The 23,515-nt window shown below is 41.5% G+C and overlaps 1 protein-coding gene across 2 annotated transcripts in view; it reads right to left on the reverse strand.

Moving 5' to 3' along the window:
- The window catches only part of BANP (BTG3 associated nuclear protein), a 990,655-nt gene that overhangs the window by 838,991 nt on the left and 128,149 nt on the right, over positions 1-23,515 (reverse strand). For both annotated transcript variants that reach the window (XM_086945823.1, XM_086945822.1), the window contains one exon: positions 16,120-16,214. In XM_086945823.1, coding sequence (XP_086801949.1) covers positions 16,120-16,214 — 95 coding nt within the window. The remainder of the gene's footprint in view (positions 1-16,119; positions 16,215-23,515) is intronic.

A 23,515-nucleotide genomic window follows, 5' to 3' on the forward strand; every position in this document is an offset into this window, starting at 1 on the left:
AACCCCCAGTGCTTAATTTGAGCAGTTGGTTGCAAATGGGACCCAATGCCACTCTGTTTTGGGACCAGAAATTATTTTCTATTAACATCCTTTAATCCAGAAGAAAAGAAAGAAAGTCAGAAAACGTAAAAAACAGAAGGACTAGAAAGATAAATAGTGACAAAGTGGAAACACTGGGATGAGAAAACACCTTCAAGAGTGAAATAAGGAGGCAGAGGGTGTAAGGTGGTGGAAATAGAGGGATGGGGTAGACCCAAGACTACTAAGCCATAGTGTTCGGCAACTCCGATATCTGGCAGCGCCGCAGGCTGCTGAGGAAAACTTTGGGCGCTTATTGTTTGACAAATTCAGATTTGCCAAGCGGTAAAACCAAAGGGATACTTTGGCATCCAGAAATTCGCGGCTCATGGTATTCCCCCTTACAAAAATAAACCAACAAACTCGACTGGGAATAGGTACCTTTTGTTTCTACAAACTTACTGCTCCTGCAAAATGTTCCAGAAGAAGAAATGAATAATCAGCAATCAAATGGAGTTTAAGAAGAGCTTTAAAGACCTGCATCTTACTTGATACAGGTACTATGCTGTTTTACACACAACACAAACTGGACCCAAACTTAGCAGAACCACTCCTTCCAGAATCATCCCCTGGGACCAGGAATTGACAAGTGACGGGAATGCTGCTCCGCCTCCACAGCTGAACTGGGGCTTGGAGTGATGGCTTTGGACTAGAATGTATGTCCACACTGCACAGGTCCAATATGGCACCAAGCGCGGACGACCCAAGCGAGTGAGAGCTTCAGATACACCACTGCTGCCTGGCGTGAAGAACATTGTTCTCACCAGGGTGGAAAATGCCACCTGTTCTGAATTTCCTTTTTTCCTCCACGGCCAAGGACTGGGGGATTTGGAGTCATGTCGACAACTGAAAGGTTCATCTTGGCTGTGGAGTGGAAGCGCAGGGGAGTTACTGGAGGTCCTGCAGCCTACTGCCTGGCGTTAAACTGAAGATGCTTTGAAAGAGTGGCTTTCTGCTACCCATGCCACCACCTTGAAGACAGACTATGGTGGGCAAAGTGGAGGGTGGTAGGCCCAGGAAGGCTCCTTCGAAGGTGCTTGATGTGAGTCTGCAAGAGTAAACAGGCATTTGCAATGCAATTGGTCTTGCCTTTGGGACCTTATATGTATCTAGCTATGCATCACATTAGCCTGGGTGCTGAAACATCTACTGTTCTTTAACTTGGAGGGAAAGTAAGCACCAAACAGTGTGACACGCCAGGTCTGGGAACACATGGAGAGAAGTATTGCGTTTCAGCAGGAAATGGTATAGTCCAAAGCTCTGTTTTTAATATAAAATCAGGGCTTTCGTTGGTCATAACACTGAAAATACAAGATCTGAAACAAATTATTGTCTACGGGTGCTCGTGGAAGATAATTTCTATGGAATGGAATCTAGAGAATGCTAAAGTGATTCTGGTATTTTACTGACCTCTGCCGGTCGTTTTCTATCAAGACAGTTAAATAGAGGCAGTTGAACCGAAAAAAGTCCCTAAGTGGAAGCAGATAAGTCCTAGGGCTGATCTCCAAAGCCCACAAAGTACATACACATATAAGAATATACTAAAGTATATACAAGATGTCTCGAATGCTCGACCTAAAAACGAAGTCCTACTGAATGCACCAGTCAGCTGGCTTCAGGATGATATTATGCAAATTTCAAATCCTGTTATCTACTGCACTAACTTAAGAGCAGTGAAAAACAGGTCAGGTCACAGAAAACAGAGATAAGCGGGGGAAAGGCTGGTGCTGACCTGTGGCCTTCCTGGATCTTTGGAGACTCAAAGTAGGCAGCAGAATGCGAGTGATTGACCCTCGTCTCCTCACAACTCGTGCTAATTCCTTCATGTATGAGCAGATACGGGGGGGGAAGGTCATGTGGCGGTACTGTCCACCATCTCTTTTGCATTCCATGGGCTAATGGCATCCCGCAGATTTTTTTAATGTTGGAGTTTTATATAACGGCAAACTTGATTCACAGGTATTGTAGCGCTTTAGAAGAGCACCAGTTGCATTACACAAGGTCACATTTTTTAAATCTATTTTTCTTTTAGCCACAGGGAGAATTGGTGATTTGCCCAGAATCACAGGATGTTGAGCCGATGCCAAGACATGAACCTGGTTCCCAAGATCCAAAGTCGTCAGCTCTTGCGGTTACGTCACACCCTCTCCCAGAAACAGCGGATTCCTCTCTGTGTTCTGCAGCGACACAGACAACCCCTGATGAGGTCCACCTGGTGGATGGAGCTGGCAAGGTATCCAGGAATGTATTTTTTAAATATATGGAAAAGCCATACTAACATGTTATTTATGGCTCCCCGTCGACTGATCGAAAGGGACAGGTTTCCTGCAGTAGTTCTCAAAGTGAGCCATATGCAGCATATCACTGTGAATGAGGTAGTTATTAATAGTTGTGATGTTTCCACATTGTGATTTAAAGGTACATTATAGAAAACTTGAACTTCCATCTCGCGGTTTATGATTTCCCGTTGATAGAAAACTCCCTGTTATTCAAAACGACCCTATCTATCTAAGTCTTTTACTTAAAACACAATTTTAACAGCTTTCTAGTTTAAGAAAATGCTCTATTCTGTGCCTGGTTTTGTTTTCCTAAAAGGTTATGTTGCACAAAAGTACTGAACATCAGGGTAGTTAATCCGTACAACAAGACCAGGTAGTGATATGTCCAAGATCAACTGGGACTTGGTAAATAACTTTCTTTAATATTACCAAATCATTTCTTTTAAATGTTATGTCGGCCACCTGAGGGCTCAACGAAATGGATCCTTCTGCAGTAAACATGTACTGCTGATTCGGAGTTAGCGATCAGGAAGTTTGTGATGTGTTCCAAGCATTGTAGATGGCAATAAATGATTCATTAGAATCAGTATCACCAACAATGATACAGTTAATCAAGTTATTTCAAGTTAGTCGGGTTTAGGAATAAGAGTTGCAAACATTTGTCAAAAGGGATGTGCATGGGCCAAGATTAAGATGCCCACTGCTTTGGAAGCAGAAATAATTCCCCATTAATGTTTGGATAGACCAGTGACATTCGCCTTCAATTTCCAATTGGTATGCCTTCACGTGGCCCACTGAAGTGAATGGATAACTAAATGTGTGGTAAACAGATCCCTTAAAACAGAGGCAACTTCATTCTTGTTGCGTGGACCTGAAATTGCAGAAAACGATCTCCGAACGATGCCAATTTTAAATCATTTGGCTCCTACACAAGAATTTTGTCCCGAACTAGCACCATTTTTCCTTTTACAAATCCACAAGATATGTCATGTAATGAAAGACGTAAGTTGTGATTCAGCCTAACACCTCTATATCATCTGTGGCTGTGTCCAGTTAGTCATTATTTACCAACACAGCCTCAGAAGAAGTAGTTACATTTACAAAGAAGGTCAAATCTGGATCTCCAGAGGATATCTGTCTGGTGATCACCGCTCAGTTATTAACGACCACCATCACTCCACAGTTTACAGACATTTTGAATCTTTTCCTGTCAACCGATCTGAATCCACGTAGTAGAGCGCTGAAAGTGAAAGTAGCACCCCATTTAAAAAAGGTAATAACACATATATAAATAAATATATCTATATATATATATTTTTTTTTTTTTTAAGGCATTACTTGACAGTGCTATGTAATACAACCACAGCCCTGACATCTTCCTATCTTTGGTGAATAAAGTACTGACAAAAACAGTTGCAAAATAAGTTTCAGGCTACCCGGAGGAATACCAGTTGCTGGATTTCCGGGCCTCTGGCAGGCAAAAGGACAGAGTCAGAGCAGGTAGTGTCGCTTGAAGAGGTGAGGAACATCGTGGATGAGGGTGAAGGGGTGGGCATGAGCTGGCTGAATATCTCCACGTCGTTTGGCACAGGGGATCATGCTATGATTGATACACGTCTAAGAGAAATAACAATCACAGGAGCAGTGGCTACAAGGCTTTACTTGGTTCAGAAGGGTCCCTTTTAGTCTATAGCCTTCCCTCGTCATCGGCATACAGTCCTGCAGTACAGTCTACTGCCCCGCAAGGCTTTTCACTGTCTCCTATGTTGGCTCAACATGCACATCAAGCCATTGGCTCAATTAATTGCTAGATTACAACCGGTGTACCTGGACAACATATTGATTAGCGTTTGTATCAGAATGTCCTGGACTACGTAGGTCCTGGCCTACTATAATTCAATGGTAAATAAGCAGTCATTTCCTGAAACTGCACTGGAACAACACAGTGCTGCAGTTTATCGGTAATCACAAGCATCATCGGCAAAACACAATCTGGATTATGTCAACAAGCACCTCACCCCTACAGCTAGCTAGCATTAAGTCACTAGAAAGGGCTTTTGACAAGGCTCTTTCTTTCAAGGCCCTGATAAGGTTGGCTATCTTCTGGAAGTTTACATATCTTACATCTGTTAAGTAAAGCTCTCAGATGCATTCCCAAACCACTCTATCCTAGATTATTTTGTTTTCATCACGTCGTAAAATGACTGCATAAAAGCCTCTACGTTGGTCTACCTGTGCCCCAATTTTGAGGGACGATGCCTGGGGGAAATCAACTATTTATTTCATTCTCCCTCAACATTGTTCCCTCAACAAAAAAAACACGCGGCCTCACTGCAGTTACATGCACGGACCGCCGATGTCTCTAAGAGCTGAGGTGTGTGTGGGGATTGTACAATGAGACTCCTAGTGTCCTCCCACATCTAACACTACAATCCTGTGTGAGGCAGGTACTGTACCCACAGTAAACAGAGACAGAGCTCTGGCAGGATAACAGCAGGGTCCTTTACCAACCAGTCAGGGGGTCCACATGATTGGTCTTGTAATCCTTTTCTTTCCTTTACAAGGATGTTCTAAATGTTACATGCAGCTCAAAAGACCTGTCAATCAGGATTTGACACTGCAGTATCAAAAAGTACGTCCATAGTAGCTGCCTATTCTGATGAGTGCAGAGAAACCTATTATATATTCATGGGAGGAACTTCACATTTGTTTCAAACCTTTTCAAGGCTGAGCAAAGGCTAAGCGCCTACTAAAATTTAAGAGAACATTTTCACCTATCAAAAAGGGCTATTTTGATAGGGAGCATGATAGGTTTTACACTGTCACAGTCAGGCTACCACACGGTAGGCCTGAAGGCATGTTTGCATTGTCACTGTAGTGAATGGCACAATAGGTGATGCAGTCCACTAGTGGCATTTAAGTTCCAGGCAGTGGGTACACTTTATACACCATATACTAGGGACTTCTAGGCACAGACATTTTACTACTGATGAACAAGGGTAAAGTGCACAAACAAAAAAAAATATGGAATCCAGAAAAAGGGGGAAAATCCGGAGAGCAGCCACTGAAAAGGCAGATTTCCTAAAGTCAAATTAAAATCTTAAATCTGATGCATAGAGTTTGCTATGACATCAATTACTGACACCTCATGGAGAAAGTATCAAATGAGACTTTGGTAAAGCTTCTTCATTTCAACTCCTGCATCCCTTCTCGTGCTCAGCATGTCAGGCTGGCATGCACAGGGGACTTCTCTCGCAAGCATTTGGTAAACTAAGAAGTTAACTGGCTCGCCTGTTTATTATGTAGTCTTCAGGGACCTCTAGTTCTTAAAAAAAATTGATGAACACTTTTTTCGTTAGTTTTTGCAGCAGCTGTTTTCTATCTATGCAAGGATGCTCTTCAGAGGGTGCTCTATAATAAAATAAATAGAACAGATGTTTTGTACTAGCGAGTCTGCTTTTTTTCAAATGAATACTTAAACTGTACATAGAAAGAAAATAGTTTGTATATTTTCCAGAATATATTCAATGTAATTGATATCATGAATTTGCCACATTATCTGCTTCATCTGCAGATTTAAATAAACCCATTCTAATTCATATGGGTCAAAAGATAGCACGAAGAGTGCACATGAAATACAACACAACTCCAGTCACTGCATAATTTGGCTGCTAAACTTTCTCTTGCTGACTATTGAAGCCAGGTATTGAAAACAAGGACCATTCATAAAAACTACCTAACATCCCTAATACACTTTTTTTGTTCGAGTGGATTATGAGTGTGCTTTTGTATTTGGTCTTCAGCAGGAAACACAATTTCCATTTCCATTTTACTAAAGGTAAAAAATACTATTTATTTGTATTAAAACAAAAATTATCGGATACAATCTTTTCCCACGGTCTTATTGCTAAAACCAAAAAATGGTAGCAGAAACTCGATGTTTAAATATTTATATAGGCAAATTCATACCCATGATAAGTACTCCACATTTTGCACTGGTGGCTGAGTATATATATGTATGGCGGCGTACTGATGCAGGGCGGAAAACTTTAAATAAATGAAGAAACGCACGAAGAAATTGGGTCCGCGTTGTCTATCTGAGTCCGTGGTTTGGTTACTGGATTCTGGAAAGATAGAGTACTGCAATATATATATATATATATATATATATGCCTTTTGGCTGCGGGTGTCAGAACCTACAAGCAAAGAACACATGGTTTTTGAAGTCAGATTCAAACTGGGTAATACAGATTATAACTAAAGATTTTCTGGCAGGAACTTCCAGTGTTGGATTGCAAGATTGCAGAGCCCCTTGCCATCCATGCTAGTGAAGAGATAAGGGTTAGGACATATACACTTCTTGTTTCTTGACCTAAAGGTCCCCGTTCCAGCAGGAAATAATGTCTATTTTATTTCGGGATAGGCTAAATTAAATAAACATTTAAACACCAGCCAAAGGCACTTGAAAATGATGCGATCTTTCACTTTAAGTCAGGGAAAGTCTCGTCTACCCTAGGAAAGATGGCCCTTTCTATGAAATCTGACTATTATCCTCAACTCCGTATGTTGGACAGACTCAAGCATAGAAACCAAAGACTTCAAGATCCTCAACAATGTGAGTTGATGCAGCTGAAGCTTAAGTTCACTATTGCCTTGAACACCAAAGTCAGTAGTAAGAAGGGAGCTTATGGTAAACTCTTCCTATTGCAAAAGATGGAGAAAACATTTTTGCCACATATTTCTATTCAATGTATGGCATTTGTTCAGTGCAGGGAACCCCCAAAGGACTTTTGGTATTGTCGAGAAATAAAGAGGCAAACTGGGCAACTTAGTATGGACAGAGACAACGTTTCAATGTCTTTGTGAACTTTAGATGGTCCGTTAATTAATAGAAATTTACAGCAATCTCATTCCATAAACATCCCTCGGGATGATTTTAAAACTGTGGCTCAATCCCAGGTGTTCTCCCAGATGGACTATGGAATCTCACTTGGGATCAGCATCCCCAAAGTTCGGTGCCCCTATGAGGAAAACACTCAATGCAACCTCAAGAGTAGTGACCAAAACCAGATTGTCCGAGCCCATTACAGACAGACGTTCTAGCCTCCTTCAACTAGCGACGCTTGGAGGAGACCTTCTAAACTGCCCTGCAACTACACAGAGCCCTCCATTCCAACAACACACTTTTCGTATCTCAAAAACTCATCGCAGAAAGAAGTGATTCCCTGAGCAGTTCTGGCAAACTTCTTCTTGAAACTCCTTCCTTCGAGAAAGCAAGCAGGCTGAAACAATGTTTCTCTGGAACCCCTACCCAGGTACTGAACTTCATACCCCCACCCCAACATCTGAACTAATCTTTCAAATGGCAATTGCATATCCTCCTATCTCAATGACATTTCCCAACATAACTACCATAAACTTCAGTAGCTCATGGATTTCTAGAGGAATCCAGAAGACGTTGTAAATAAAAACCTGTCTATGACCAGTGCTAACATAAGTTTTCAATCCCAGATCAATGCTATTGCAATTTTATAGATTGTTCACATGTCCAAGTTACCTATGCACACAACGATCCTATGTAATGTGCTCTGCTATGCCCCAGGGTCTTGTTCACGCAGTATAAATATCTACAACAACATATATATTATAAATAAATACATACATACAGAACCAATAAATTTTAAAAAAATGCAGCTTGGACAAAAAAACGCTGCCACCTATCTGCAACTTTTTTCACTGTGGGAATATTAACTGGAGCACATTTTCAGAATGCAGGGGTCAAATAGAATGGTGAACTGAAAATGTTTGCAAGAGAAATACTAGTCGGAACTTGTAGAGTGCTTTATGGACCAAGTTTAATGACTTATGCTTGATCCACTTAACTGGGAGCCAGTGCATAGCAACCTGAGCTGGTCCAATATAGTCCATTTCTTCAGCCACAAAAGCAGCTGGGTTTCTGCATTTCTAATCAGCGCCAGCTTCTGATGTTAAGATGTCGATGCTACCCAGTAGATTGCATTACAATGGGGAAGTGGAGAGGATATATAGACATTAACTTTCAAAACTCTATGCGAGGAAGGATATCTGACCCGAGATTTCACAGACCGGTTTTTCTTTAGTTGATTAATAAACTGTAGGTCCTGGATAACACTCAGTGGTTTCTCAGTTAGACAGAAGACCCACAGAGAAGGTCTCAGACTTCGGTGGTTAAGCTTAAGCATGTTACGAAGTCACTAGATCTCAAAGCCAGTGAGGCAGGGGTACAACCACTAAAATTGATTAGGCACACCATCAAGGGAGACGAGAACTTGAGAACCCTGCACATAGGATAATGTCCACCTTGAATTAACAGTAACAGAGTTAGAATGCAGAAGTAAAAAGTAAAGGGTGACAAAGGAAAGCAGCAAGGAACCCCACACGTTGACCTCATAGTAGCAGAGCTACTGAGCTAGCACATATCAAAGGCCAAATCCATTCCAAGAGGGCTCGAACCACACTTTGAGCCTCATATAAATCGACGGGTGGTCAATTGTATGAAATGAGGCCAAAAAGCAGATGATTTTTACTGACCCCCTGAAAGTTTTGTTTCTTTGTTGATCCCACATCATGTTTATAAGTGTTCCTTGAGCCCTGATGCAAAAAAAGGAACACCCCCCTCCTAACAACCGTTGTGTATGTTGTACACAATTTTGGTTACTCAGAAGTAGAGGTCAGTTTTTGTCCCTGCGCTTCCAAGCAAGAAGAAATAACTGTTGCTGAGTAACATTGGAATTGTATTCTCTAGACGTATATAGTTTATCTTTCTTTAACAAAAAAAACTGTTTTCTAAAGCTCAGCTGTCTAACATGGGTCCAGGGGGACCGGATCCACGCTTCAGGAGAACCACGACGTAAATAAGTTCCATTCAGTTTATTTTATTTGGGTGAATATTTTTTTAAAAAGTCTATAAAGCATAGATCTGGCCTCCTCGAGCTATGTTGTACAAGCCGTTTCTAAAGCACTGGGGTCCAGTTTGTTTCTATAAGTGTATGCTGGAATTCCTTATGTTATTCCACAAGGCATACAATTGAGCCATCAACGCAACCTAGTCCCGCATCATCAGATACTTCCATCAGACCTCCATGTATTTCCCAGCCCTTCAAAGATGATGAACACATCTGAGCAGACTTACTGGATCAGGGAGAAATAAGGATTTTGTGAGAGCAGAAAAACAACCAACAGAAAATGCACCACAAAGTTATATTTAACATCTGCATGCTCCTCGTGTTGGGTTATGAAAAATATTAAGACAAGTAACTTGCATACTATTAATCAGATTTTTGTCTGAATAACAGTGCCCAATATTTTCAAACTTTATTTGCACACAAAAGGTACCTAATATTCTAACTGGGCATGGCAGGGTTGCCAAAGTAGGTCCAGGAAGGACAGATTCATGCCAGATTTTAAAGATCTCCACATAAGAAACTTTTACCGAAATCTAAATTAAATGAATTTACATAGTTAGTTGATAGCTTGAAAATCTAGCACAGATCCAACCCTTCTGGTCATGTGTCGGACAATCCTCTCTGTCAAAGAATGCCCTGCTCAGACCACATCGCCACCTCTAAATTCACACGTCCAGTTTACATGTCAATCTCTGGTCCAAACCTGTGTTTCTTTGAGCAACTGCAGAAGATCTAACAAGGTATGGCTGAGGAAAAATACAAGCTGTCTGGATTTACGGTAATCTTTGTTGGACAGGATATGCCTCTGAAAATGAACATTAAGGCCAAGCAACTCGTCGTCTGTCTGGAATACTTTTCACCTGACACATTTCCACATCTTGCAACAATTACTAGAGGCTGCACCGCCACATAAATAGAGGCAAGTTAAGCAAGAATTAGTGCCAGTGGATTGCTATTTATACACAAACACCCAAGTCAGAGTGAAAGAGCTTAGAGAAAGTCCGTGAAAAGAACAAGGATGGCCATCCCGAGATTCTAACACTGTAACATTAATTTTGTACACGAGGTCTAGCTGTATTTTCCGCAATGTAGCTCCTACGCAAAATCATAACAAGATCCTTAATAATAATAATAATAGGGAGATTTGTAGAGCGCATGGTGACGCCGACGGCGTGTCCCCGCGCTGAGATCCTAGTGCAGGCTGGAGGGGAGGGAGGAGGAACACTATTGAGAGTAGAGAAGTGTTTTCAGTTTAGCTCTAAAGGTGGACTCTAAGGGTTCCAGGCGGAGCGCCACAGGGAGTTCATTCCAACTGGACGCTGCCAGGTACCTAAAGGACCTGCCACCCATCCTGGCTTTGGACACCTTAGGAATGGCCAGGCGACGCGTGCCAGATGATCTGAGGGAACATATTACACATCCAGACGCACAGAGATGCAACTTTCCAGGATGAACCCAGTTCGCAAGCCAAGTAAATACAACACTGGGTTCATCCAGAGAGCACAACTACGTTGGAAGTGGTTGAAGGGTCGCAGAGGATTCTCCCACGGAGATAATGCCAAGTGTCCATGAGCCAAAACAGGATTTCAACAGCTCTGACAGGCACATGCAAGAAACCAATATCCTGCTAAAATGGAAAACTTTTGTAGCAAATGCATGTTACGTAATACTTAATAATAGGGGAAAATGGCCAACATTGAAAACTGAATTCATATAAGTGCCAAATGGGACTAAAAGGCTTAGGCGAGAGTCAATTAAACAGATCATAAACACACCATAACTCCTGAGAAGAACACATAGGATGGCTCTAGATCATAACAGCAGGTCACAATGAGTGCTAGTTTTTTTAGTGTATCAACGAGGGCACACTGGCGCAAGACGTAATGCTCGTCTTCTGAGGTGGTGAGCAAGGTGGACATTACAAGAGGGAGACCGCCACTCAGAAAACTTCCCAGTTACTGGCCATTACTCAGAGAAAAAGCCCACACACTCCCTCCACTCAGTATGTTGCATACTCTTAGCCCTTCACCCTGCTCCAAGCCTATAAAACTATAAATCAATCTCTAACACACGACCTCCACCATCAGGTACATTCATTCCACATAAACAACTTCTCCGTTTTCAAAACACGTTCCCTTCCCGACCAATCTGAAGGACTGCAACATCCCTCAGTACACTATTGATAGTCCCCATATCACAAAAATGCTGAATCTCAAAAAAATGAAAGCAGACTCAGATATTAAGAAGGGTCTCTTTTTTTATGAAAGGTTTCAAATGAACAGTACATTAGATTTACATTAACTTCCAGGGTGGAAAATATCACGAGAGTGGCGGAATCATTTTACTTAGGCCCTCTACATAGTCTCTGATAAGTAATGTAGTGAACAAAGTTTTGCAAGGATGTTTTCATATAGAAATGACTGATGGCAAATAAAGTCTAGGAGATGAGTATTGAAGAGCAAATTTCACTTGATGGGGAGGAGAGGGTAAACCCACATGGTCTTGGCAGTAGAGAAGGTCTATTTCTTCTTGGACAAAAGCAAACAGGGAGCCTTGTGGGAAAAAAAATATGACATTTACTTTTAGATAGTTATGTTATATCATTTCAAAGTTCATATGCAGTTCAAAGGCAAACATAGGCGTCCACACTGATGAATGCAAGATCCAAGCTAACAAACTGAACAATGGCAGGTTGCTGGGAATGGGAATATTCACCCTCGAGCTTGGGTAAATGATCATCTGCACAAAAGCCTCTGATCTGAAAGGTGTTTAAGGTTCAGGTACCTCATTTACGGAGTTCCGATCAGGTTCAATAAGAATGATCTTATTGAACTTGATCTTCATAACCACTTTGGGGATAAAAGAAAGAGGGACAGACGGAGAGGGAGCCTGTTGGGGGTCGGGCTCCTTAGCAAATCACACACTAGAGGATTGGTCTTCTTTTGGAATGGGTTGAAATCTTGTCTCCTCTTGCTTCTGTTGTAAAGATTAGTTACCTTCTCGCTCTGAACCATCATGGTTTTGTTGGCCATCCTCGGCAAAAAGGCTTTCAAAGCACGGGGCACTGCTCCAAATTTTACTATTTTTAAGGGTACCTTTGAACTGTTTTTAGATGTGTAACTCAACTTCAAAAATGAATCAGGAATCATGGTCCCAACCAGTTTTTTCTCCCAAAAAGAGATTATTACGTCATTGCCACCAGTGCTAGAATTCGTCCATTTTTCATAATGACATGTTTACCCTCCAAGTTCCCCTGAAGATATTAGTGATAGAAGCACTCGTAAATATACATCCCTGTATGGATAATAAGCAAGATATATCATACCACAGTGCCCAGTTCGTATTAAATTGTTCATGTTTTATGACTCGCGGAAAATGAGAGTGCTCTGAAAACGAGATGACAATCTCATCTGCAAAACAAATACAGTTCTTGCCTCTGTGCTCAAAATCAATATAATGAGGGAAACTATTTAGCTTTTCCGCCTCTTCCCATTACAACGAGAGGAGTGGAATATTGAGCAACTGAGACATTTCCAAGAGGACTTCCTAGGTTATTTTAAAGAGGCTCAATCTATTCAGTCAATTGCCCATGAGGGGATAAAAGCAAATGTATTGTGTCCTGACCTGAGCAGTACTTAATTGAGCTAGTGATTGCAGGTTGGGCCCACCGCACTTAATTTTCCTCAATAGACTTTTTGACCCAGAGTAAGAGAGAAAAACACAAAAGGAGGTAAAATGATGAAGAGAAACACAGAACAGGATTGACAAAGGTGGTGGAATACAGAGGCAGAAGGTGGAATCAAGAATACACAGCCTTGGTATTCATCACCCCTGACATTTGATAGTGCAAGCAATTGGTTTCTCATCAAAACTTTAGGCCTCCTCACTTATTCTTCTACAAATGAAGCACTGATCCCCAGATGTGTTGTTGAGATGCTTGCATTTTTACATGAAAGGTTAGATTGATTAGCATGAAACCCCATAGAAGACTCAAGCACACCCTGTGCATACACTAGTCTAAGTGGAACATGAAAAAAAGGTGTAAGATATACATGCAAGCACAAATGAACATCTTATGGATAGCTGGAACCAATGTAGATGTATTCATACCCTTCCCAAGTACTAGCATGTGAGATGCTACTTTGGGGGTCTCAGCCTTCTTCCAGGGGGACCTGTTACGAGAGGGTGTTATCACAGCCAAATGGGATTAGAGCTATGGCTTGTACCACTTGTTTATGTTTTGCAGACAATTGAAGATTTCATTTTATTAATTTAATTAATGTTGTGCACTTTGATGATTTTTTAATATGGTCCACCAGATGGGAGTCTACTAGAGTGTTAAGGACACAAAGAGTTTGCCTTTTTCTGCGACACGTGTACTTCTAAATCGAATGAGGGACAAAAGCCAGTTTTTATTAAGGAATGATTTGAAGAAGGCGAAATTTACAGAAGCTAAGTTCTGGAGGAGTTGTAATTTATTGGCAATTATATTTTTTTCCATAACCCTTGCAAGTCCTCGTGTTGTGACATCCATGTCTTCACCAGTTCGAAACTTTTGAAAGAAATGACAGGTCTTCAGAAGAAATGCCTTAGGCACAGAATAAGTGTCCTCAGCGTATAGGTGGTAATCACAATGATTTAGCAGATCTTAGGGAATAATCTAGAGGAGGCCCAAGCCATTCCCAACTGCCAGTTTTTGAGACTCCTAGGCAGAAGTAGAATCTTTGCTTTGATGCTCAAGTGCTGTCTCGATTTTTTTTACGACTTCTTGCTACAAAGTGCTCTCAGGTGGAATGAACATTTGTTTATAGTACTAAAAGTTCTTTAATTGCAAACTTGAACATTGATGGACTAACTTTGTCCTTCCTTTACAGGCCTCTCAGCTCAGAGTCCTTTCTACTTATCCCACAACATTTACCTCAACCTTGCACCATGGAAAAAAACACAGTCTATCTCATTGGTAGGCCTAGAAATCTCAGGATAGGAGATTGAGAACTTACTCTTATGCAAAGTACTGTTCTCATCTTATCTGCCAGGTCAGTGTCTAACTATGTGTGAAAGCTTGCAGGATCTACACCATGGAATTCCCTTCCTAACCCTTCCCCCTTCATCTTGTCGCTGTCTGCCACTGTTCTTGTTCGCTACTGCATCAAGGTAAGGGTGGCGTCGGCTACCATTGGGCTCCTGCGTATGTAGCCCAGTTTACTGACGGAGTCATATAACATAAATGCTACTTAGAAGGAGCTCACTCACTATGTGAAATTTGTACGGATATTTAAGTACAACCACTGTTAGATTTCACCAGTTGGTCCTGCTTTTGAGTGTCTTTCATGCCTTCATCTTATTCTAAAGTTTAAATAGCTGCAACATTCAATAGCTGCAAACTTACCGGGGGGAATTGGGGGGGGGGGGGGGGGTGGCCTTGAGAAGCATAGTGCCACTGTCCCTTCCCAGTCCAAAAATTTGCCTCTGCCATGCTTCTGAGGGTAGAAATATTACCTTGGGGAGTGCAGAAAGAATTAACCAGCCACAATAAAAGTGAAATTCAAGGTGGCCTTTGAAAACAATAGGTAAACACACTGAATTATAATTAAAGAGTCTTTAAATTCATTAAAAAAGTGTAGAAAGAAGGAGAGTGTGTTACCTTGTCCTTCCAGTCCTCACCTTCCTCCACTCTGTGGTTTCACCCAAGCGTCCCTCCTCTTTAACCAAAGACAGCATACTCTTCCAATTTACCCATGCTTATACTCTCAAATTGCTCAGAGTCACCTCTCTGCCACAAAACTTGACCATAGGAAAATCCCTTTCCATTAACAATTTGGGAAGGGTTGTAGGGGAAAAAAGCAGGTCTCTTTCCCTAGTTCTGCATCACTTACAATAGGTCTTCCAGAATGTTTCCTATCTTTCATGATGTCTGCTTGGGCTTAGAGACGTACTGTAACATCATTTAATGGATGAAGTTTCTTCTTCCAATCACCATTGGTCATCCCTTGCCCATGTAGTCTGATATTCAGCTTTAACTATTCTCTTAACTCTTTGATAAGTAGACATCACTATTGACACTTAATGTAACAAGGAACTCCAGCACCCTCCAGCACTTCATCCTTTACCTCTACTACTAGTAATTTAATCTTAATAATCTAAGTCCTTCAGAATGTATTCTTGTTATCTTTCAGTTATAAATTCTCTTGAATTATCATTTTGAATACATGGCTGTTGTATTAACAGCTACTCAAATTGTACGGCCCAGCTTTTCCTGTACCTATTTCGATAACAACCCGTTTGATTTGCACCACCAGACAATAACATATCCTATCCTCTAAATTCATGTCCACCTACACGCTGCATTCACGGTCATGTTAATACCTTATTGCTGGGCGATCCATCTTGAGCTAGGCTCAGGCATCTTGGTCATGATGTAGAAAATCTCATAACTAAATAAATACCTGAACACTGGTACCTAGAGAAATGTTTCTGGTTAGGCCTCATAAAGTATGCCCCTAGCCTCTAAGCATCTTCCTCGTCAGATTTGTAACTTAACTCTGATTTGAGTGAAGGTCATCTCAACATGTACACCAACCTATAGGCTGAAGGTGTAACTAACAATCTATGAGAGGTTCAACCATTTAATCAAAAAAGTATGAAAGAAAAGCAAGCCAGCAAAGTAACTGCACATCAACGATCCTCACCAGTAGAAATTAAGCAGTAAGGAGGACAAAATAGTAGTGATAGCAAAACACTGGGCTATTTAGGGAACTGAGAAACTGTTCATTAATAAATCAGTATACACCATGCAGCAAATGGCTTCAGCACTATACCTTAATAGAGGGGTCCTGACAATCGATTTCTATTCTCTGCCGTTTTGGCTCGGATTCCACATCTTCCTCGGAAACTATGTGATTCTCCAAAATCACTGAGGGAAAAACCAAGAACATTTGTTGAGAAAATGAATCATGGGCAAAACATGTTATAGAAAGCTGGAGATGTAGGTTAAAGTGATGAATGTAGAGAGTGATTTCAAATACAAGTTGACCCAGTAAAAGTTACTGTGCTTGCAGCTGAAGATAGATGGTTATTCAAAGTTTATTTTTTTTGCGTGCTTTTATATAGGGTTTTAATCATGCTGAAACACTTTAAGAAACTGTGACATTACACATTGAAAAACACAAGAGGGGCAGGTGGGAAGGCTGTTTGGTACCATACATGAGAATAACCAGTAACCTAATACCAGCAAATATGAAATAATGACTTACATGCAAGTGTCCAGCTTTAATATCTTTCATAGACAATACTTTCGAGACTAGTCTCGACCATGAAGCTAGGAACCTCAAAAGTGTTTTCTCCATTTACTATTAAAACCGGGGGCACCGTTGCTAAAACTTAGCATTCATTAAGCTTTCTACATCCTTTCTGGACAGTTTGCCCACCATTTAATAATTTGAGCTACACAGTTTCTGCTCACCCCTCACAGGATAAATTGGTTTAATTACATTTGTGAATTGTCCTCTGCGAGGAGGAGAGCATAGTATGTGAATTAATGAAAGATAAAGCTAGAGAACTTCAGAACCATGGAAGTAATTATTTCTAATCAAGCACTGGATCTTTCAGAGACTCAAATGCTTTTCTGAACTGATCATAAAGGAGAGGTAAGACTGAATTCTCATATGAAGCTGGTCCTAGGGCCTGCTTGGTCAACTTGGGTGTCTGGTTTTCAGCAAAGCCCAAATATCAGCAAGTGAACGGGAGTACCTTCTTCCATGTCACTTCTTGGAATACATCTTGCACAGAGGTACTTGTATGCAGTGCGGCTGTAGCTGCTTAATGTAGAATAGACTGGCCTAAATACAAATAGGCAGCAGAATGTTTTAGTCAGTCAGTGATCCAAGTAAGGCATTTTGTATGGTCTACAAAGTCCATAGGAGATGTCTAGATAAACAACTTATTTTGTGTGAACATCTTTTACTAAACACTTGCTCAGCATACATGGACAGGTTCCAACATGTACAATCACGACTGATAGAGCAAGGATAGAAGTATATCACACTTACGGTGTCTATGAAAGTCAAATAAACTGAAAAATCATATCACTGTACAGTCGGCACATCTCAGTACGGTTCAAAACACTACTCAAGCCCCTTCATTATCCTGGCTGTGCTCCTCCCATGGTGCTCCTCCATTGGCCTATACGCCCCTATCAGGTCCCTAACTATTCCCCATTTTCTCAGGCATCCCCAACTGACCAGACAAACTATTTTTTTCCAAGCAGTATGAGTGCTCTTTTGGGATCTAGGGTGTGAAGCATTCTATATGATCTACAGTACGCTCCTGGGAAAGTGCAGCCTGTAAAGCAATAGTTCGGTTGAGGTCAAAGTCTGAGAGACTCTAAATGGTCATCTTGTGTTGCTTCCCCAATGTCACTTTACCCTTGCTGATCAGCATGAATAGCTCTAGAACTGGGCAGTCCCGTTTCTCATTTACTCTCCAGGATGATACAAATGACATCAGGAAAGACTCTTTCCAAGACATGAATAAAGTGGTTGAAACAGCATCCCCTTCAGTATTGACAAAAAACAGTCAGCACTCAGGCTGGACCAAGAACACTTTTATAAGAAATCCTTTAGATATTGCTTTATTAACGGCAAAACAAACATCATAAGCCCTGCTGCATTGTTTTGACTCGCCAATGTTGCCAAAGGAACTCCAATAGTGTTTTTTGGAAGGGCTATACTCTGATAAATCCAAGAGACCAGTCAAAATGTCCTAGGGCTAACAGAGGACTGAGTGTGTGTGTTTTGAACAGCACTAGATGTAGAGGAGCTTCCACCTCATTCATAGAATTTTCTGTTGAAACTACCTTAATATTTCCAAGCAGTTTAATGTCAGTGGAGTATGTAATCAAAGCATGGCATGATAAGAAATTATTCTTGACTGAAATGCTCAGCTCCTGCAGGAAACTCAAATAAGGAGAGGCAGAAGAATAGTTTTATCCCCTGCGTCTTGGTCCTTAAACGGGTATCTGTTAAGGAGCACTAGATCCACGTACCCTTCAAATATGGACTGAATACTCCATCACTGAAGTGGAATACCTATACGACGATGGACGGTTACGGACCTGTGACCAACTAGTGGCAGAACACGGCCTCCCTCCGGACCAATTCCTGCTATATAGGCAACTCTTAGACAGTAGTCGTCAATGCTCTATAAGGCTATCAGGGAAGTGCTCCTTAAGCCACTGCCCACATTATGACAGGCATTGGAAAATGAGGTGGGAAGGGCATTCAATGATAAAGAATGGGAGAAGGCACTAGAATACCCCAAAAAGGTTTTCAGGAACGCGCGATTCAAAAGACATACCATTCCATTTCTTTCTTTATTTCGGCGAGATTCGCCATAAAAGATCATAAAATTATACAAGCATGTTAAAAGAGACATAACCAGTTAAATATGTGTAATCATACAATAAATACAACAAGTAGGATGACAGTGTTCCAGTTAAACAAGGCATAGATACTATACAATACATAGTATGCATATTGATCGAAGTGTGGGATATCTCATAATCAAGTAGCAGGATCTCTATGGAAATACTTGGATGGATTGTCATTCCAATTGGATGAGAATCCTTCGCTTACGCCACATGGCTTCCAGAAATTTAGCAACAGCAAAGACAGTCGCACTCGCTAAGTCTGATTTAAAAATTCTGTACGCCTGTAAAAACATACAATTTGACATACTGTACAAAGCGTACCTCACGCCCCAACGCCTACATCGTTTTTACCCGGACACACACTTTGCATGTCCCCGATGTCAGACCCCCGAAGCGGACTTTAAACACATGTTTTGGGACAGTCCTACTATCCAACAGTATTGGAATAAAATTCACCAGGCACACCGAGCGACGACACACATCATGAACATCACTACTTGGAGGCGTACGCCCTCAGGATATTCCGCAGGTGGAAATCAGAAAAAGTGTAGGGTCGTTTCGCATCCCTAGCTATCCTTCTGCCGAAAAGGGGGCTGGCCATGTACTGGCGGGTCCCGGAAGGGCCCCCCCGGAAGCAGCCTAGGTGGGTTCGGTACGAAAATGGGTTGCAGCAGAAGAAGAGGTGTTGCGGGATGAGGAAGTGAAGGGAACAAGCAAATACCCCATATCTCTGGAGTGGGCACAGATATTATACCAATTTAGATACAAAACCACACCAGCGGAAGCACCAGAGCCCTCATCACCCTAGACACCACACTTATCCCCGATCGAACAGACAGCAGCCCGCAATAGACTGAGCCCAAGGACCTAAGATAGTCGTCCTACCAGGGTCAACCCAGTAGGCCCCACACACAGAGCCAAGACTGCCCAGAACTGCCCGAAATGGTCCCTCCCCACACGTACACGATCACACTGGGACGTCCCACTACGACCAGCCTTTTCTCTTCAGCAGACTTATTAGATTCAGCTCAGTATGGCTTCCAACAAGAGCACGGAACAGAAACTGCCCTGATTATGGCAGCAGAGGAGATCCGGGCAATACTGGACACAGGTGCCAAGGCGGCCTTGATCCTGTTGGATTTATCGGCGGCCTTTGACACCGTAAAGCACAACATTCTAATCAGAAGGCTACAGGAGGTAGGAGTCAAGGACGCTGCTCAAAAGCCAATCAAATCCTATCTGAACAACAGATATCAACATGTTCAGATCAGCAACGCCTGTTCAGAGGGATTTCGCTGCTGTGTGGGGTGCCACAGGGCTCCTCTTTGAGCCCCACCCTGTTCAACCTTTGCATGACCCCTTTAGCCAATATCACCAGGCAATTTGGTTTCACACTAATATCATATGCAGATGACACCCAGATTGTGAAGTCCATTTCAAGTAGCCCCAATGAAACAGCTGAGCGCTTCAGACCATGCATGTCCCACATTAACCAATGGATGGGGACAAATTGTCTAAAGCTCAATGGAACCAAAACAGAGGTCCTCCTGATGGGAACTGACACCTCTTTGGTCACAGAACTGGTGGCCCCCCAGCATAGGAGCTCTACCTACCCCAGTACACAAAGTGAGGAACCTTGGTATCACTTTTGATGACAGACTTACCTTCCAAGATCAGGTCAACAAAGTCGTCTCCCTGGTGTTTCTAACCTTAAAATCAATTCGCAAAGTACATACCTTCATTCCCCCAGAAGCTGTAAAAACACTAGTGACAGTTCTAGTCATGGCCAGACTGGACTACGGAAATGCACTATACTTAGGCCTTCAAAAGCAGCACATGACGAAGCTTCAGCGAGCACAGAACGCGGCCGCCAGAATGCTGCTAAACATTCCCAAATATCAATCCATTTCAGAAGGCTTGAAAAAACTTCACTGGCTTCCTATGAAGAACAGAATAGTCTTCAAATCTCTATGTCGAGCAAACAAAGCTGTACACAGAAATGGACCACACTTCGTGAAACAACTTCTGACCTGGTACCATCCACCCAGACGCCAACCCTCAACATAGAGCAAGCTCCTTCTAACACCAAAATTCAAAACAGCTCGTTGGGTAGGAAGAAGCTTTGTCCTGGGCACAGTAAAACTATGGAACTCTCTCCCCATATCAAAAGCTGTCCAAATTTGCTGAGATTCAGAAAGCTATTAAAGACCTGGCTATTTACAAACTAACACAGCTCTCCTTCTGTCCACAAGAACTCTGTCTCTCCCCTCTGCTGAACACGTAAACACCCTTGTGCGCGATATAAATCCCACAATCAAATCAAATCAAACATATTGGACTTCAGCAATACATATCGCCGCTGCCCCCACCCCACCAATACAACTTAGCCAGTTTATCCCCCCAAGTTTGAAGTTAATACTATCCATCGGCAGTTCCATAGCCGGTGATCATACACATGGAATGTATTCATTACCTATCACACTACATAGCGCCCATACGTCAGTGTGCGGTTAGGCATACCTCTGGACTTCCGGGAAACGAGCCCAACCAGGCTCTTGCGCATGTCTATTAAAGTACTTGGACCTACTGAACAGGTAGCACCCAGAATGTACCACAGAGAAATGTTACTTGTACACTGTATGAACAGTTATTGCAAACTAGACAGTCAGTAGATAGCTTCTTCTTTGTCCTTATCGTGAACACGTATCGCTCTATTATGACTGTGCTATGCCAATCTGCTATGCACGATGTTAAAACCCAATAAATTTAAACAAAAAAAAGGAAGCACTAGATCCACTTCAACTCCTGTAAAAGTGAGCATAATTCTCAACTTCAGTCAATGCAGAAGGATCCTGCAAGCAGCACAGGTCCTCTTAAGAACTTTCAGAAAGTTTAAGTGGCTCCAGGCTTTCCAAGTGACCAGGACAACTGCACATATAAAAACAAGCCCTATACACCATGTCGGCTGGTATTTTCAGGTTACTTACTTAATTTCCCTAGAACAAACTGTTTCCACATTTATCTGGAGGATGCTGCAGGCCTGTGATCAAGATAGCTGGACGAGGAAGTCAGTCAAAAAATCGAATATGAAAAAGGACACAGCTGTACCCACGACTCCAACACCTGTTTATCTTAAAATATGTCAGACAGGATAATTCATGCACATCTCATTCACTGTAAGCAAAGGAGGAAGGCATGATGACGTCTCCATAATGTAACTCTACCCATCTAGCAGGTTTTTAAAATATCAGATAGACATTCGGTTTTTTCCCGAAAGTCTTCATTCTGTTACATTCTTTGCAAAAACCTTAAAAAAAGCCTCTTCCCTGTTAGGGTTAGTGCTAAGAAACAGCTGCTAAAGAAACTTTAAAACATGGGATTATTAAAATGTGTATGAAGATATAGCTACCAGGCAGTTATTGGACTTTCTCACAAGCACACTCACAAAGAGGCTTCCCATGTCTACAGGCACTAAATCTGTAGAGTTTCTAAGGATAATGGAGTAAAACCTCCAACTTGGAGGCTCCAAGAAAAAAAAAAGGCTTTGGAGGAATGCCCTCACAGAATGTAGACAAAAACAGAAACATTCATATCCTGTACATTCAATTAAACTAGAAAGTGCTATCTTAATTAATAAATAAACAAATAAATACAACTCAAGTGAGCTAATATGTATTTACAGTCCTAATATTTAGATTTGTCAACAGTCAGAGGACAACCAGCCCTGGTCCCTTTGGAAATGAGATGGTCCATTATGTTGGTACAATTATGCTAACCTAGTCCGGGAAAGGAATTCTAACAGATCTCATATGCACCATAAAGTCGAAAATACGGAAAATGAGGATTCAGCATTAAAGAACAGAGCAACGAAATTGGATGCCATTTTAACACAGCAGCCAAAAATATTACACATCGTACGAGTCATGCAAGCCACAAGGACGGCGTGTGCACATAGTGGTTTCAAAAAGCAGCTCCTTTTCTCAGTCAGTTTCGTTGGCTCGTCGACCGCTGTGACCCACAGAATTATGCCAGATGTACCCACGAATTAAATTCCATATTCTATTTCATGTTATTTTATACACTACTATAAAAAACCCTTGTAACTCGACTTCTGTTTATTTAAATACGAATCACCTTACTGGCTTTGCGAGAACAATACCAGATGTTAGACTATGCACATCGCTTGGGTTTCTAAATTTGAGGGTTTCCCAATCCTGCTCATGGAATGATCGAGGGCGTCGGGCAACTATCAGGTTTGCAGGGTATGTTTTGGTGTGACACTGTTCCACTGAATGGCTCTTTAATTAATCTCCTGCACAAGTTTTCTGTGAGTACATTCTTCTCCTCAAAGATGCATTATTATTATTAAAAGTGCATTCTGCAGTTTTTTTGAAGATGGTTTACACGGTGGTAGCACCTGTCATACTTGGTAATTCGTAAGTGAGATAAAGCTCTCACAGTCTGGAAAAATGTAAGGTCATACCTGACAGAATTGAACATGGAAAAAATGCCTGGTAAATAATAGGCCTGAGCTAAATTTCTATTACATTGGTGGATTCTCATGAATTCACATTACGTTTGTTGTGCAAAATCCCCAAAATTATGCAATTAAACTGCCTGGCGTTTTTGTAGCATGAAATGTAACTGCACATTCATTTTTCTGGTCAGAGATATCAATTTCAATTCAATTCAATTTTCAAGTCTTTATTTCGATTTTTAGAAAAATCATGAAAGACATCAGCATAAAAAAACAATTTAATTTATGACATATTTAAAACAGAGTAAGC

This window comes from Lissotriton vulgaris, chromosome 12, assembly GCF_964263255.1.
Source record: "Lissotriton vulgaris chromosome 12, aLisVul1.2, whole genome shotgun sequence".
Classification (NCBI taxonomy): domain Eukaryota; kingdom Metazoa; phylum Chordata; class Amphibia; order Caudata; family Salamandridae; genus Lissotriton; species Lissotriton vulgaris.